This window comes from Eumetopias jubatus, unplaced genomic scaffold (genome assembly GCF_037043125.1).
Source record: "Eumetopias jubatus isolate StellerSeaLion01/CBP00866 unplaced genomic scaffold, mEumJub1_p1.0 scaffold_4, whole genome shotgun sequence".
NCBI lineage: Eukaryota > Metazoa > Chordata > Mammalia > Carnivora > Otariidae > Eumetopias > Eumetopias jubatus.
The window spans coordinates 155,750,437-155,768,819 of record NW_028274810.1 but is presented as its reverse complement, the minus strand read 5'-3'; the positions used below and the strand labels follow the sequence as shown (position 1 = coordinate 155,768,819).

Here is an 18,383-nt window from a genome sequence, read left to right as displayed (position 1 = left end):
AAGAACATAAATTACAAAGGTGTTATATTTTAATTTCTTTATAGGATGTAGGGGAAGAACATATTATTCACATATTCAGGATTTTTTTCTGTTACTTTTCCCCTATTTCTATATTTTCTTTCTTTTTAAATCATTCTTTCTACACACAAACTCCCATTAATCAGCAAGCACCATTTAACAATTTCTCTACAGTCCCTCAACTCCTGAAAAACACCAACTAACCTTTGTAAAACTTGCCATGTTTTTATGATACTCCAACACTATATTCAAAAATGGTGACTCAACCAGATGATACATTTTATTATAGTGATCGATTCATACATAGTTTGCTGAATGCATCTATGTTGTAGGCTTTTTGGCTAATACGATTTGTTAAAACCCTCTCAGCAAAGTGCTGTTACAATGACCATCTTCTGGGACTTGGGAATAGCCTTATTATACAGAACTTCATGTTACACACTAATAGCATTTATTAGAATGGAATTCTGTATGTATTATTCCAACATCAGCTTGGCTTTTTTAGTCTCCTCACAGCATGAGACTTTAGTAATTATGCTAATGTTAGCTGATTCATGAGGACAACTTCCTAAAGTGCACTTAATTAACTTGGAGATTTTGTAAACAGCTGTACATGTAGGTTCTGCAAATTGTAGGGATATGTCAATCTGACATGTGTACAGTCTGCATTCCTAACCTCATCACTTTTACTAAAGCTGAAAACAATAAGAAGCTCAGGTCTGGCACCGCTTGAAGCAAATGCTCGAGGAAGACTCTGGGAAATGTCATTGTAGCCTATCTGAAGATGGGGACCTTCGGATTCCTCCAGTCTGAGTCTGTGGAGCCAGCTGAGTTAGGTAGATTGTTGCCTTTCAAGTTGGTATGAGGGAAAATGCTAGTTTGTTTCTTTAGCAAAGGGAATGATTTTTTTTAGAAAAGATTTTATTTGTTTATTTGACAGAGAGAGAGACAGCGCGAGAGGGGACACAAGCAGGCGGAGCGGGAGAGGGAGAAGCAGGCTTCCCACTGAGCAGGGAGCCCAACGCGGGGCCCGATCCCAGGACCCTGGGATCATGACCTGAGCCGAAGGCAGACGCTTAATGACTGAGCCACCCAGTCGCCCCAAAGGGAATGATTTTTCCAACATGTTGCTACAATATGTTTTTCTCCCTGGGTTTGTTGGTACCATTGGCCAATATTGCTCTTTAGGGGACTTTTCTGCAAGTCATATTTCACATCCATAAACTCCATTAGCTCTGCTTCCCTTCAGTCCCGGTGGCTGGGTTGATTTGATAGTTGAGTGACTCATCACCCTTGTTTGAATGGAAATCACCTGATATTTTACTTTGGACATTTTATTAAAATCTCATAATCCCCTACAAGTGAGAAGTAATATTCATATACATAGGACATTTAACCAAGACTAACAGTGCCATGCAAGACTTTAACACACACACACAAATTGAAAAGGTAAGTTAATCACTTCAGGGCCAGGACCAAACTAATCAAAATAGAGGAAAGAAAGATCAAGAGAGAATGGAAGAAAAAGCCCTACTATATAAATTAGGAGAAATACCAATCACACAAAGCTAATGACAACAGAGAACAGGGATAGTTTTGAAGTAATCTTCTTACTACTGGGTAAGATCACACTCTCAGATAAGTCCTAGAAACTAAGCTAGGGATTTGTTTATGGTTTCTCAAGGGTCCTGGCAAGGTCTTTTCCCCTCATTAATTTAAGCCACAATCCTGGGTACAATCTCTTTGGGAATTAGCTAGATTACATCTAAAGATAATCAGACATTTATTGCGTAGCCTTTTCTTTGACTTCAATCGTCAGAACCTCTTCCCCAGCCTCTGCAGAAAGAGCCATGCTGATGATGAGGGATTGGCAAGTAGTTCCTGTGGGTAAAGCTGCCCTTCTAATTGACTGGGGCATTTCTTCTGCTGTAATAGAATTTGCTCTACATTCAGAGCTGTCCTGTGTTTTCTCTGATGGCTCTCTTCCTTTATTTTCATGTTCTCTTCCTTTACCCTCTCCTTCTTCGGAATTTTCACTTGCTTTCTGGAAGAAGCAGTTACAAAGAATTGGTTTTGAGATCATAATAAAGGACACTGGAGTCTTTTGATTAATATACAATGGCTAAGGATCACTACCAAGACAAAGACTGTCTGAATGAAGTTAATGTGGCAATCATGTCTGTCTTGCATTTGACCATCATTTGACAGCTTTCTGATGTGCTGAAGAATGAAGCTGAGCTGTCACATTTGACTTAACAGAGTAATTCTGGATTGCATTTTTGTCCCTGACAAGGAATTTTCTTCCCATTGGTCCTCATGCTCTCTGAATTATTAGACTTAGTGCTCAGGATTCCTTGCTTTTGCTTTAAAAATATGTACTTATTTATTTTAGGAAGATGGAATTTTAAATATTTATTTTCTAATAAAAATTGTTAACCAAATGCCATAAAAATACTACAGAAAGTATGGTTTTCCTGCTGCATAAGCTCATGGGAGAACCTCAGGGAGAAACTCATCTCTCTTTCCTCTTACAGTCTCTTCCACTTGTCTCATGGGTGCTTGAGCTATATGGTTTTAGAAATTATTATGCTTAGTATCATCTGTAGACATTTCATAGCAAAAAACATACTATGCTCTTCACTGATGATACTTCAGGTCAGTTTAAGAGAGGTTTGTACAAGGTATGAATGTGCATATGTAAAATTGAGAAACTTATTTAATACAATGACCCATATTTCTTTACCCCATTAATCTTTTACATAAATTATTACTTCTATGCTGATTAAATGAGGCATTTGGTTTATACTGTATTGCTAATTTTCACCACAGTATTTCTGTGTGGAAAGGAAGAGGCAAGTTTTAGTCTCTTGAGTGTGACTGATTTATAATATTTGCTTAACGATCTTCTGAAAGATCCACAGCCACCCATTTCTTACAGTTTTAGAGATAACATGACTAGATTCAGAAAACCTGAATCCCTGTTCTGTTTTTGATATCTGTCCTCATAGGCTTATTACAAGAATCAAAGAAATACGAAAATCAAGAGAGAAAAATAATAACATTTGAGTATCTTGAAATTTCTAGGAATTGAGAGGCAGCTCAGTGTAGGCCTAGAAGTCTGAGTACCTAGGTAATAGTTTTTGCTCTGTCACTTTTTGTGATCTTATCCAAATAAGTTGATCTGGAGCTCAGTTTCTTCGTCTATAACAAGAAGTTATTTTTGGCTACTAACATTTGTGATATATAAGTGATAGAATATTTATGAAAATATTTATTGGCTCATTGGTAAAATGTGTTATATATTTATAAGTATGTATGTGTGCTTATACATATGCAATTGATTCTCATTTTTCTTGGTAGTTTTGTTCTATAAAGCTGCCACAAACACAGAATTAGCAAATACTGAACCATTGCTCCTAGGGATAATGCAGAATTTGGTTCCTATGAGCCTCTGGCCAAATTTTTGTCAACAAATCAATATATAACCTTGTTTTATGTGTATTTCTGTTTAGAGACATTTATTTAATATATTCCGTTGATCCATTATATTGACCTCATGGCCCATAGCACTGTAACTCATGCTTGAATGAAGCTTATCTAACACATGTCTTTTCTCTGTAAGGCACATCAGAGCATTTTTGTGCTTAGGAACACTAGACAACACTTCAGCTCTATGCAGTACAAATATGAGAAAAACATTGCACTTAAATAGACCATGAAAAGGTCATTTTTTTACAGTGTGAGAACTGAAATAAGAAGGTAGAGTGTCTTCTTATTCATCTTCAGCTGGGAGCATGTGCATTGGGCAACTTAAACTTTTCACTGCTTTGAACATAAGTATGTTTGCAAATGACTACATTGAGCACTGACTTCGGGTTTATAAAGAAATTTCTGTGAGTAGGTAGCTATGCAAATATACAGAATGTACAAATAATGAGAGTTGAATATATTTGTGTATACATATGTATTAAAAACATCTATAATAAACAACAGAGATTAAATGTAATGATATTTGAGGATACAGTTTAGATAATAATAATTTGCTATAAATAAAGTAGTAAATAGTCACATTAGATACATCCAAACTATCCCAGTGTCTGAAAAGAATTAAAGTAGAAGCTTGTCTGGGTATACTTAGTCCAGTGGTCTGTTACAGCCCTCTGTCCACTCTGTCTTATTACCTGAATGGTTTGTTCTCTCTTCAATTTGAGTAGTCTTGTAAGTCCTGCTTTTCCTGTGCCTCCCAGGAAAGCTTTAAACATTTTAGGTATCTCTTGTTTTGGTGGAAGGAGAAAGGCAAGTCCTTTTCTTGGAGAAGTTGCCTCTGTGGCTGGAGCCTTCTTTAGAAGCACACTGTGGATAGAAGAAAAGGCTACTTTATTTTTTAATTTTTTTAAAGATTTGATTTATTTATTTGAGAGAGAGAGAATGAGAGATAGAGAGCACAGGAGGGAAGAGGGTCAGAGGGAGAAGCAGACTCCCTGCTGAGCAGGGAGCCCGATGTGGGACTCAATCCCGGGACTCCGGGATCATGACCTGAGCCGAAGGCAGTCGCTTAACCAACTGAGCCACCCAGGCGCCCGAGAAAGGCTACTTTAGATAGTACTATAAGAATTCTGGAAAAACCTACCAGACACTAAGATTTCTCCTAATCTGTGAAGTTTTCAATGGATTGTTGCACAAACAGTTGTTCGTTAAATGCACCTCATGGAGAAAGTTTATCACTGCTCAATCTCTAATGGGGTTTTAAAGGTCATACCTGGCTTTCTTCTTGAGGAGCTTTTCAGAATCTGGATAATGCACTAGAATTTGTTGGAAGGTCTTTTTATCCAGAGTTAAAAGATTGGCAAACCCATGGGCTACCACATTGGCAGTTCGACGATTTCCTCCTCTTGCTGCTAGAAGGCTAAAAGAGGAGAAAAGTGAATCTTTACCACCAGTTTCACTCTTCTACCAAGATTTTTTAAAAATAGGTATCAAATATTTTAACCATTTATACTCCTTTGGAAAGGTGAAGGTGAGAGTTCAGATGATTGTATGGAGGAAGTTAGATGTGGTGATGGAAGTGGTAATAGGTTTCAACATGTTTTGTATTAAATTCCCGCCTCACATGAAGGACTTGTAGCCATCAGTGCCCCATGAGAATCTCCATTCCAGATTCCAGAAGCTCATAGTCTCTTTGGACAGGGTATCCTCTATTTGCTCCTCCAGATTCACTTTTCATCTTCCCCATCCTCTTTGCTCCCCAGAAAACTGACCTCCATAGGCTTGTCCTCTGACTTTCATTTGAGTGTAGCTAATGGGAACTATCACTAAGAAACTGGAAAGCAGGAGGAGTGTGGTGTTGGAACATTTATTCCCCTGTTCACTCTTTGCTAGGCCTTAGGTTAGCAGTAGCCACAGTTCTTTACTAAAATTCAAAGCTTCACAGGTGGTCATCTTCTAGAAGTATGACTCCCACAGCTCTTTCTTGGTTCTGGTAATGTGCCCTCTCCTTTAGGCCTAGCTGTAGAAAAACTCCCTTGCTATTGCTAGCTTCAGGATGCATTACCATCCCTTGTTGGATACACTTAGATTTTTCTTGCAATTTCCTTCTATTGACTTCTGTCAATAATTCATTTATTAAATTACCTTGTTTGAGTGTACTTTCTGTTTTCTGCCTGGGCCCTGTCTGATAGAGCCCTGACATCAAATCTTAATGATGTCCTGGTTATATCTGGTGAATCGAATCTCTTCTCCTACTTAACTCCCAAATCATCTCATTTCTCAATATTGTAAACTGCTCTGTAGTATAGTCATTCACATACAACTTCCCACTTCAAATGTCAGTGAATTCTGGGCTTTATATCTCTTAGAGATATAGCTAGGCATTTGTATTTGGGAAGTGACCAATAAGTAGTTGGTGAATAAATGAACATACAAATGAATTTAAAAAATGGTTAAAAATTATATCATTCACCAATAATCTGGAAAATAAGGGTTGGTATATAAAACCAAGACAAGAAAAAACAAATTTAAATGTTTAAAAAAAACACTACAAGCTCTGCATTGCCAAGGTAACACAATGTATTTAATCTCTTGGAGTCAACCAGTTAGGAGAAAATAGTTGTGTTTTTTTCGTTCGTGTGTGTGTGTGTGTGTGTATGTGTGTGTGAAAGAGAAGGCTCACATTAATAAAAACACAATCTCTAGGGGTAGAAAGGACAGAGAAAGCAAATTGGCAATAGGAATGTTCATACTTTCACAGCCCTGCCTTTGGGGGGCAATGATGTGTGAGAAGTTGCGTGGGTCCTATGCCTAAAGATTTGTATTAGACAATATGAGCTTCTCTGTTGCAGAAAAACGAACATTATGACTGGCTGTTAATTGATAAGAAACTAACTCAGGGTTTCAGCTCTCACATGTAAAGAGCTTAAAAGTTGTCACTTTTGTTCTTATTATAAAAAAAAAAAACCTGGAACAAACTGGAAACCAATAACTTTTCTTGGATCTGTCAGAGAATTGAGGACACAGGGTAAACTCCCACCCAAATGTGGAGAGATAGGTGAATCCAGAAAGCCACAGCCAGACCTACTTACCTGAAACAGAAGGCCTGGAGCTATAACTGGTTCAAACATTTAAATGGTAATTTTGACAAACTATTAGGGTGACAGTGGATTGTCAAGAAACTCTCAGGGGTCACAATTATGGGGAAACTGATACCTGTATGGGTTTATCCTTGAGAAACCCACCATGTTCTCAAGATTAACAACCAAGAAAGATCTGCTTGTGGCTCTGGCAGTGGAAGGGAATGATTAATTATCATAAAATACACCCAGAGCTTATTTGTTCTCCATAACAAAGGGCTGCTATCTAGGCAAAAAGACTATCAGAACCGCATACCACCTGAAGGAAAAGTGTTTCTCCCATCCCAGACCCCTTTAGCCTTCCTGTCTTACTTAAGGGGGATGGGAAACCAAGAAACACTTGTAAAGGTCACATCCCAGGCACAGATCCACTAAAAGACTGAGATTTAATTACAAGATTATAGATCTCCCTCATATCTTATCATTGTATCAATGGGGCTCTTGTATAATAACAGTGGATTATAACTGCAGGATGCAGACTTTCTCTGAGGAAGTGTACTTAGGGAAGGCCAAAGTCAAAAGGGGAGATAGAAACAGGGGCATTTTAAAGAAATTTGGAAGTTCTGGCACCTAGAGCTACAGCAAACATTAAACACAGTCCCAACTCCTAGCCAGATTAACATAAAACCTCACGCTAAAGACCTATCTGCCTCAGTTCCTATTAACAATTACATCAAGTACAACTTCCAACAAAAAATTATAAAGCACACTAAAATAAACAAGAAAAACATAGCCTTGTGAGACAAAGAAAGTACTAGAACCAGACTGAGATATGACACAGATATTGAAATGCTCAGAGAATTTAAAATGACTATGATTAATATGTTAAAGGATCTAATGGAAAAAGTAGACATCATATAAGAATATTTGGATGGGAAATGAAAGGAGAGAGAAAGAAATTCTAAGACAATTCAAAAGGAAAGATTAGAAATCAAAAACACTGTAACAGATGAAGAATAACTTTGCTGGGCTCATCAGTGGACTGCAACATGGCCAAGAAAATAGATGAGCTTGAAGATAGGTCAGGAGAAAGTTCCCAAACTAAAATGCAAAGAGAAAAAAAGAATGAAAAAAACCTCAACAACCTGCTCCCAAACATCAAAAACTGTAGGACAATTTCTCAAAAAGTATAAATAGACATGTATCTATTGTGTGTACATATACAGAAAATATATACATAGCATACAACATTCTTTAATATTATAAAAAATACTTGAAGTAATCATGGCCAAGGAATTTCCAAAATTAATGACAGACACTAAACCACAGATCCAGGAAGCTCCGAGACTACCACACACAATAAATACCTACCCCTGACAGTTGTGTTTTATTCCTTTTTTTTGAAATCCAAGTGCCTGACCTAAGCTTGATTGCCATTTCAAAGAGGCATCCACTTCAAAGATGCCGACCTTAATTAAACACATTGCTAGCCACCCAATTATATAAAGAGCCAGGCTGCCTTACCCCACTGAGGCTCCTTTGTTTTAGAGATCTTGATTGATAACTGACCATTGGGCTAGCTTGTTTTTTTCACTTCTCATACTTTAAATTCCTGCTCTTATGTTTTAAATTCACCAATAAAGAGTGAGCCCACAAAATCCTAGGCCCCCATTCTCAACCCCAATAAAAACAGAACCCCAGGCCTGTGCACTCTTTCTCTCTCTGTGACCTCGCTGTGTGGCCCCAGGTGGGCTGTGTGATTTTTGAGGTCTTGTAAGTAATAAATCTATATATTTTTAAGGTTTCCTGATGATTGTTGCTGAAGGGCATCTTATAATTTTTTTTTTAAGATTTTATTTATTCGACAGAGAGAGAAAGTGAGAGTACAAGCAGGGGGAGTGGCAGAGGGAGAGGGAAAGGCAGGCTCCTTGCTGAGTAGGGAGCCTGTGGTGGGGCTTGATCCCAGAACCCTAAGATCATGACCTGAGCTGAAGGCAGACACTTAACCAACTGAACCACCCAGGTGCCCCAGTATCTTACAGTCTTAATAAAAACCAAAAGGGCCAGTCCAACCACAACACTGGTAGGTTTAGATTGGCACGAAACACCCATAAGAGGAACAAGGATAATAATCAGCAGACTTGTCATGAGAAGCCATGCAAGTAAGAAGAGAGGGGAGTGAAATATGGTGTTGACGTTCCTAACAGATTAGATCATAATTGTTCTCACCACAAAGAAGAAATTATAATTATGTGACATGATAGAGCTTAGCTAATGCAGTGGTGGTAATCATATTGCAATATATATGAATTTATAAAACCAATATGTTGTACACCTAAAACTTACACAATATTATATGCCAATTATGTATTTCAATAAAAATAGTAAAAAAAAACAAGAAAGAAAATCAGCAAGCTAGAATTCTATGTACAGTGAAATTACCCTTCCAAGGTGAAAAAGGACAGAGATTTTCTTTGAAAAATAAAAGCAGAGGGAATTCAACATTTGTTCACCTACCCTGCAAAAATGTTGAAAGAAGTTCCACGGGAAGAAAGAAAATAATGTAGGTTCGAAATTCAGGTCTACATAAAAAGGGGAAGGACATTGGAGAAGCAATAAATAGAGGTAAAATAAAACTAAAATCTTTGTTTTTCTTTTTTTTTAAGATTTTATTTATTTATTTAAGAGAGAGAGAATGAGAGACAGAACACAAGAGGGAAGAGGGTCAGAGGGAGAAGCAGACTCCCCGCTGAGCAGGGAGCCCGATATGGGACTCGATCCCGGGACTCCAGGATCATGACCTGAGCCGAAGGCAGTCGCTTAACCAACTGAGCCACGCTGGTGCCCAAAATCTTTGTTTTTCTTATTCTTAATTGATCTAAAAAATAACTTTAAATAATAAAGTAGTAATGCTTTGGGTGATTATAGCAAATGGATAAATGAAATAAATGACATCAATGTCTTAAAGGGCTGCTACAGAAGAATTGGGAATATTGTGTAAGGCTCTTGCTCTGTAGGTAGTGTTTTGTGGAGGTAGACTTAGATTAGTTGAAAATGTATATCCCAAACTCTAGGGCTACCACTAAAATGTCTTTAAAAGAAGTATAATTGACATACTAAGAGAGGAGAGTTGAATGCTCAGTTGAAACCAGATAAGGCAGAAAAAAAGAAGAAAAAATCCTAATGTTAGGCCACCTTAAGGAATCAAACAGGGCCTCTTACCAGCACTTCTTATTAAACTTAGGTCCAGGACTATCCAGGCCACTTAAAAATGAAATTTCTCCCTCAAGACAGAAAGTAGATATTTGGAATCCATAAATGTTGACCATGTTAATGTCTACTTATTTTGTTTGGTGATTTCACATTTTAAATTTCTTGTTCCATGGCAAAAACACTTTTTTCTTCCTTCCTTCCTTCCTTCCTTCCTTCCTTCCTTCCTTCCTTCCTTCCTTCCTTCCTTCCTTCCTTCCTTCCTTTCTTTCTTTCTTTCTTTCTTTCTTTCTTTCTTTCTTTCTTTCTTTCTTTCTTTCTTTCTCTCTCTCTTTCTTTCTCTTTTTCTCTTTCTTTCTCTCTCTCTCTCTCTCTCTCTTTCTTTCTTTCTTTCAAGAGAAAGGGGCAGAGAGACAGAGGGAGGGGGAGACTCTTAAGCATGCTCCACACCCAGCTCAGAGCCTGACATGGGGCTCAATCTCATGACCCTGAGATCATGACCTGAGCTGGACACTTAACTGCTGAACCACCCAGGCAACCCCCCAAAAACTTATTCTTTAGTCCTCTCCTGAGGTTCTTCCCAAGACAAGCTTTGCTTTCACATTCTTTTTTTTTTTTAAGGAAGAGGAATGAATTTTACCTTATCTGCCTGCCTATCTATTTATTTATCTATCCATCCATCCAACTTCCTATCTTCTTACTTGTCTCTCTATGAAATGGATGTTGGTATTTGAAGGACAATGATAGAATGAGCCTATTTCATTTACATTCCTGTTGTCTTGTGCACAGGGTAATCCAGTAGTTAGGCAGGGCTAGATGGCACTGGGAAGCTTAATTTGGGCCTAAGACTGTCTCTGTGTGTGTCAGACAATGAGAGCAGAGCGGAAATAACATATTTAAATGTCAGGTTATTTTGAGATTTCTCAAGCTTTAATTAAACTTGCCTACAGGTTACACGTTTAGAGTGCTTGATGAGTTTTTGAACGGAAGAAATAGTCTGTTTGCCAGATGGATTTTGCCCAAACTCTCTCAGCAACGTTTAAAATAGCCTCTTTTTTTTCTTCTGTCCAAAAAATGCTTCTCCAGCATTCCACCAATGGAAAGTTTCATGCATTAAATAGCTTAGTAAGAAGATCCCTAAATATTCCCAACCTTATATAGTTTCTGAAAGCATGTATTAGAGGATAAATAGTTGAGGTTAATGATAAGTGTCTGTAGGTCAAAAAATAGCGAATAGAGCAATGGCCCAGGAAAAAAAGGAATGGATTCTAATTTTAGATCCACCTCTGTGTGCTGTGACCTTAGACAATAACTTAAAGACCTTTTTGATTTTCACTCCAATCATGTAAGTATTTATTAAGCACCTACCATGTATTCAATGCAGTGAGTTAAAGTATGGCAAAAGAAGAATTATTGAAGTCTAGTATGGTTTTTTGGAAAGAATACAGACTTTGGGACCAGATAACTCTACCATTTATTATGTGCATTTCTAAGCAGGTTACTTAATCACTCTTTTAGGAAACAAGGCCATCTTTTACTACCTACTATAAGTATCTGATTATCTTTAGGGAGAAATAGGTGTTTATAGACTACTGATAATTTAATTATGAAGAAGGCACTATTAGGTAAAATTCCTGGCTGAAAAATTTTAAACCCTAATTTGTGGTATGTAACTGTAATAAGTAATAATAAATATAACTTTGTATTACTTGGAGTTCTCCAGAAAAACAGAACAAATAGGATATATACAGAAAGGAGATATTTGGAATCCATAAGAAGAGATTTATTATGGGAATTGTTATAGAGACTGAGAAGTCCTACAATCTGCCATCTGCAAGCTGGAGACCAAGGAAAGCTGGTGGTGTCATTGGACTGGGGGGATGAGGGGGAAACCTATAGGATAAATACAGGTCTAGGTCTGAAAGCCCAAGAACCAAGAGTGTTGATATCTGATGGCCAAGGGCAGGAGAAGAAGGATGTGTAAGCTCAAGCAGAGAGAGCAAATTAGCCTTTTCAGTACCTCAATACCTCAATAGATTGGATGATCCCACCTGCATTGGTGAGGGTGATCTTCTTCACTCTACTCAAATGCTAATCTCTTCCCTAAACACCTCCACAGACACACCCAGAAACAATGTTTTATCAGCTATCTGGGCACCTCTTAGCCCAGTCAAGCTGACACATAAAATTAACCATCACAGTACTAGTGGTACTATACACAGCAGTAGTGTGTGGATAAGTGAGTGAAATCAATTGTGTGAATGTCAGAGAGAGAAGGTATATTCAGGATGAGAGGACCTATATGTGCAAAACTCTGTAAATGTCAGGAATAAATAGTGACATGGAGATCATATATGCGTGTACATACACATATACATATATATGCACATTATGCATATATAATATACATATATGTGATATATATAAATCACTGAGAGCTAAAATATTGATATAGTCCCCAGTCTGTCATTCATTCTCAGCTTTTTTCCAGAGTTGCCTCATATGGCATCATAAATTGTGCACTGCATACATAGACTATGTGACTGGAGCTCCCTGGACTTGTGCAGTGCACAGCCTGCACAGCCCTTTTTAGCAGAGCTAGCATATCCAGAAAGCATTCACACAGATAAGTAGAACGCAGAGGGGTATAAATTGGGCATAAATTGAATGGAAGAGCAAAAGAAAAATAAGAATGGAGACATAAATGGGATTCATATACAAATGCAAACTTTGCCATAAGAGGGTTTCAAATTTGACTCTTAGTCTTTTATACCTCAAAAGTGGATGAATTCTTAGCTTTAAGAAAGATAAAAGTGTCTCTTGAAGGGCTTACTGGAGAGACTACATGTAAATGGTGAACATCACCCTCATATTTTTATGATAGATGCAAAAATAAGTTTGCTAAAACTGTGATATGGTCCTCATTAAAGGCTGTGTTTCACTCCAAGGTCCAGTTTAGTGAGAATAATTCTGTAGGTGAGGAGGGGCATCAGTATGATGCTTTCCAGGTAACTTGCCCTCTCTTTGTTGTATCTAGAATATACAGAGAACAAATAATCCCTCTTAAACATTGCCTTTCTCAGCTGGACTTTCGATAAAGAGTGTTTCTATATGAGTTTGATATTGTACAGAACATTATACCTTAGAGGCCTATCATGTGGGAGAATATGAGGAATTCACTGTATAAATTGAAAAGAAAAAAATAGAGATAAAATAGGAGTTTGTAGAAGTACCATACTCCATAATGAGCTAGATATGATGCTAAGTTCTGGGGCTATACAGATGATTAACATCTGCCCATAAACCGTTTATAATCTAGGAATGGGATAAATGTGGGTGAGGATTGTCAGACTAGCAAATATAGTAATACTACGAGCTAATATTTTTGAAGGCTTACTATGAGTCAGGTATTTTTCTAAGTTTTCTTTTTTTTAAAGATTTTATTTATTTATATATTTTGGAGAAAGAGAGAGTGAGAAAGAGAGTGTGAATGGGGGAGGAGCAGAGGGAGAGGGAGAGAAAGAGAATCTCAAACACTCCATGCTGAGTGCAGAGCCTAAGGTGGGGCTCAATTTCAGAACCCTGAGGTCATGACCTGAGCTGAACCCAAAGTCTGACCCTTAACCGACTGAGCCTCCCAAGCACCCCCTAAGTTCTTTTTTATGTATTAATACATATAATGCTTTCCAATCCTAAGGAGTAGTTATATTTTTTTATTAATCCATTTTGACTGATGAAGAAATGAAGTCTCAGCTGAGTAACTTCCTCAGAGTCACACAGCTCATAAGTTGTGGAACTGGGATGCAAACCCATACAGATTTCTTAAACAGGTAAATGCAGTTCAAAATGGCAGATGCAGGGCACCTGGGTGGCTCAATCTAAGCATCTGACTCTTGATTTCAGCTCAGGTCATGATCTCAGGGTCATGAGATCGAGCCCTGCATCAGGCTCCGTGCTAGCAGGGAGTCTGCTTGGGATTCTCTCTCTGCCTACCCCCCTGCCCCGCACTCTTTCTCTCTAAAATAAATTAATAAATCTTTTAAAAAAAACCCAAATGGCAAATACTTTAAATGTAAAAAAATGAGAATGTTTCCCAAAATAAAGATATTTCTAGTTTAAAAGCATTTTTTTTCCATGTAGAAGAATCATTTCCTAGAATAGAAATAAAACGGTCTCTGAATACTGTCGATGGAAAGAGCATCACATCCAATGCTGAGTGAGAGATTAAAACTTCAAATGTCTGTTCTCATTAAGCAAATTTCCAAGTGGATTATATTTAGAGGGCGGGAGGTTAGGTCACCTGTAGCCTTTTTCTGAGATACTCTTTTATCCTTTTCAGTGTTACTGGAAAACACTTTGTTGCTTGAAAATTTTTACCACTTCACTAAAAATAAATCCTAACAAAACTTTTGTAGGTGAGCAAATATCAGAAGATGTTCTAGTGTCACCTCTGCCCAAGCTGCTTGCTCTTTGCAGATACTTTGATATTCATAAAACTACTGCAAGGCATACATACATACAAGGCATACATGTTAACCTAGAATTTGGTGGTTTTTTTTTTTTTTTGTAAAGTAGTTTGAGAAAAATCTGTGTATGTGGATTTTCGTCAGAGTTTAGATTTCACATATACAAAACACAAAGCCCTTCTCCCCCTAGCAGTTCTTGAAAATAGAGTTGAACTAGCTGAACAATGAAGAATCTAGGTAAAAATTCTAAGGATGTGGAGAGGAAAAAAAGAATAACATGTACATTTTATTCCATGCCCTTTTTACCTATATACTTTCAAGTGTTCGGGAGAGTACTCTGCGATTGATACTCTGGTTAGAAAATACCATATCCAATAAACTATATACTAGCTTATTAAGCGTTTCTTTGGAGTCAGAATAGCTAACAATGACATATCTTAATGACCATGTCAGTCTGGTGATGTAGGTTCTTACCTAATACCTACTGACAGAATCACTGAGGTCCAGAATCAGGGAAGTGACTTATTCAAAAACAAAACTATGAGTTTCATTGTTGAAATTCAAATGTAAGACCGGAGCTGACTAATCAAGAGACCTTTTTTTCACACTTGAACTCTAGTGCTGCCAGTGAAGTCATTGGAATTATTTTAATGACACATATTTACTTGCCCATGGACATTAGAAAAAATAAGGGAGGAAGCCAGTCAGGCTGGCATGATAAACTATGCCAAAGTCTGTCAGAATCTTGACTCCCTTCTTGCTGTTCCAAATGTTGGTAAGGAACCTTGATTTTCATAGAATTAGAGACACTGGACAAAGTCACTTTAGGAGGTGTCCTTAGGATATGTGGATACATGTTTTAACGATGGTACTGAAAATATAGTTGTTTACAGGAATACTGTGAAACTTAGATGAGGTTTGCTTTTTGCTCTAAACAAAAAGGCGCTACACAATCAAAGAGATGGTCTACAAAAGGATGTAGTGAAAATACATAGGCAAACATGGTGTAGAGGGAAAAAGAGGTTTAGAATTATTTTTCAAAATTTTTGGACTTTTCACTATGATACAAGGTAAATATCAAAAAAGCTTTCTCAGAATGGGTGATTTGACCAATAAAATTGATGAAATGTCAGAATTTAAATATTTTAAATGAAAACCACACTATTTAAAATACATAAGAATACATCAATGCCTAAATTCTACTCAATAACCTGCTATATATGATGAAAAAAGGGTGATGAAAAAAGAAATACAGAAGGTAAATAAATGATCACATTTATGAAAATAAATAGGTCCATAGAAAATTAATTCATTTAGAAAATATTTATTGCTGACCTATTATTTTCCAGGCACTATTTAGAGAAATGCAAATTAAAACAACCTATTAAAATGCAAAACCAATGAGAATAATAAAGCCAGTGACGTTAGGGAAAAATAGCTATACATCGCATGTTGTATTGTAAATTGATTCAATTTTTCTGGAAAGTAATCTGCCCATATATTACAAGAATTATAGAAATGTTTGTACCTTTTGACCTAGTTATTTCACTTTTGGGAATAAACCTCAAAGAAATAAAAGCAAAGTAATTTTATAAAGATGAACACAGCGTGCTATTCTTAATAATAAAAATTAACTAAAAGGGCACAAGGCTGAATATGCATATTCATGACAAAAATGAATGTGTATTAGTACATTTGCAAAGATAGAAAGATAATTACATTCACTTATTTACTGAATAACTATTTATTAGCTACTATGTGGGCCAAGCACTGCCCTAAGGGCTGGGAATTGAGTGCAGAACAAACCAAATGTGGTGTCCGTTATTGTCCCCGGAAACCTGTGCCTTTGTGCAAAATAGAAAAATGTAGCTTCTCTGGGCACATGTAGTCCTGTGGGTGCAAAGCTGGGCCAGAAAATCGTTCCCATTTGCAAAGTAAAGAGTACCTGTGCATGAAGAAGAGCACAATAGAAGAGATCATGACTCAGGAGTGGAATATGGTCCCTCACTGGTCATCTTGATGCAGAGCACAACTGAACAGCCATACACAATAGTCCTGGTGCCCACAATTTAGTGAGAAAGAAAGACATCAAAGAAATAAATGCACCAATGAGGGCTTAATTACAAAGATAAGTTCTCAGAAAGAAAGGAATATAGTCTGACAGAGCATATAGCAAAGAGAACTGGGATGTCCCTATAGTAAAGAATATAGGGAATTCTGAAAGAACTGAGATTAAGTAAAGGAGATGGGAAAATGTCCAGACAGAGGTAACAGCATGTGTGAAAAACTCCCCATGGCCATATGGCATGTGGCATATTCAGGTAACTGAAGTCTGAATTAAAGAGAGCACAAGACTGAGGTGCAATGTGAAGTAGAGAGGTGGGCAGTGGCTAGCCTCTGTAGGACCTTGTAGGCCAGGATAAGAACTTTGTTCTTATTCCTAAAAACATTATAAAAGTATTAAATTGTTTTAAGCAGAAGAAGAGGGACACGATCATACTTGTGTTTCCAAAGGATCCCTCTGGCTGCAGAGTGGAGACTGGACTGCCGAAGATGTAGATATTGGAGTGGGAAATGCAGAGTAGGCCATTGCAGTTGTCCAGTGAGAGGTGGAGGTGGTTTGGACCAAAGCAGGAACAATGGAGATGGTAAGATGCAAATGATCGGAAACATATCAAGGAGGTAAGATTGATAGGTCTCAGAGGTGCACTGGCCATGTAGGGTGAGCAGAGGGAGGTGTTAAGCAAACCTTTTGTCCCCAGTAAAAATTTTAAAGTTAACATTTTAAAGAGTTTGGTATTTGTTTCCTAGGGCTGCTTTAACAAATGGCCACAAAACCAGTGACTTACAACAATAGAAATGCATTCCCTCACAATTCTGGAGGCCGAAGTCCAAAATCAAGGTATTGGCAAGGCTGGGCTCCCTCCAAAGAATCTAGGGAAGAACCTTTTCTTGCCTCTTTCAGCTGCTGGTGGCTTCAGGAATTCCCTGGCTGTGGCTACATAATTCCAATTTCTGCCTTGGTCTTCAGATGGCCTTTCCCTCTTCCCCCTGCATCTGTGTCTTTTCCTCTTCTGTCTCATGTGAGGATACTTGTCATTTGATATAGGGCTCATCCAGATAATTAAGAATGATCTTATCTTTAGATCCTTAACTTAATTATATCTGTAAAGAGCCTTTTTTGTTTTTTTTGTGTTTTTTTCCAAGTAAGGTTACATTCATAGGTTCCGGGGGTAGGGCATAGATATATCTTTGTGAGGACCACCATGAAACCACTATAGGCATTATGTGAATAATCATTTACAGATCCTACAGTAGGGACTACCAGGATTGACCTTTCTGCACACATTATTGTCTGCATGTGCCATTTGAGGAGCACTGAAATGTCTTCCTTCAGTTCCCAAATAAGCTCAGGTAATTGCCAAATCCAAGGGATACACTGGTCATTTTGAAGCCTTGTACTCTGTAAGATCCTGTGTATACTCCATCTTTGGATGTAATCCATAACATTTCATCACCTGGTATTGGAATCTTTTGTTTCCTTGTCTTATCTGTTTGTAAGGCTCTTCAGGGAGGCAATTGTTTCTTGTTGGCCATTCTTGTTTACCATGTCATGCATGGCCTTCTTTGAGGCACTTCACATTATAAATTTCACTTGTTTTTATAAATCACAGTGAACTAATTAACTAAAAATTACTGAATACACCTACAAATTCTTTTTGGAAAGAGGAGGGATATCAATGAAAATCATTATTTATTGTATAGTTTTTTTAATTCCAGTTTTATTGAGAAACAATTGACATGTATCACTGTATAAATTTAAGGCATACTGCATGATGATTTGATTTACATATATCATAAAATGGTTACTATAGTAGGTTTAACTAACATTCATCTGCTCCTATAAATACAATAAAAAGAAAAGAAAGAAAAAGGAAAAAAGGAAAAAATTTTTCTTGTGATGGGAGCTCTTAGGATTTACTCTTTACTTTCCTATCTATTATACAGCAGTGTCAGCTATAGTCATGTTGTACATTACAGCCCTAGTAGCTATTTATCTTATAACCTTTTGACCTTTGTACCTTTTGACCACCTTCCTCCAATTTCTCCTCCCCCCACCCTC

At 37.4% G+C, this 18,383-nt stretch overlaps 1 protein-coding gene across 1 annotated transcript in view; it reads right to left on the bottom strand.

Moving 5' to 3' along the window:
- Positions 1-1,801: 1,801 nt before the first annotated feature.
- CNGB3 (cyclic nucleotide gated channel subunit beta 3) overlaps positions 1,802-18,383 on the bottom strand; it is a 137,499-nt gene continuing 120,917 nt past the window's right edge. Inside the window, exons 16-18 of the mRNA XM_028108924.2 lie at positions 4,778-4,924; positions 4,200-4,371; positions 1,802-2,062 (exon numbers count right to left, since the gene is read on the bottom strand). Of these exons, the coding sequence (XP_027964725.2) occupies positions 1,802-2,062; positions 4,200-4,371; positions 4,778-4,924 (580 nt within the window). The remainder of the gene's footprint in view (positions 2,063-4,199; positions 4,372-4,777; positions 4,925-18,383) is intronic.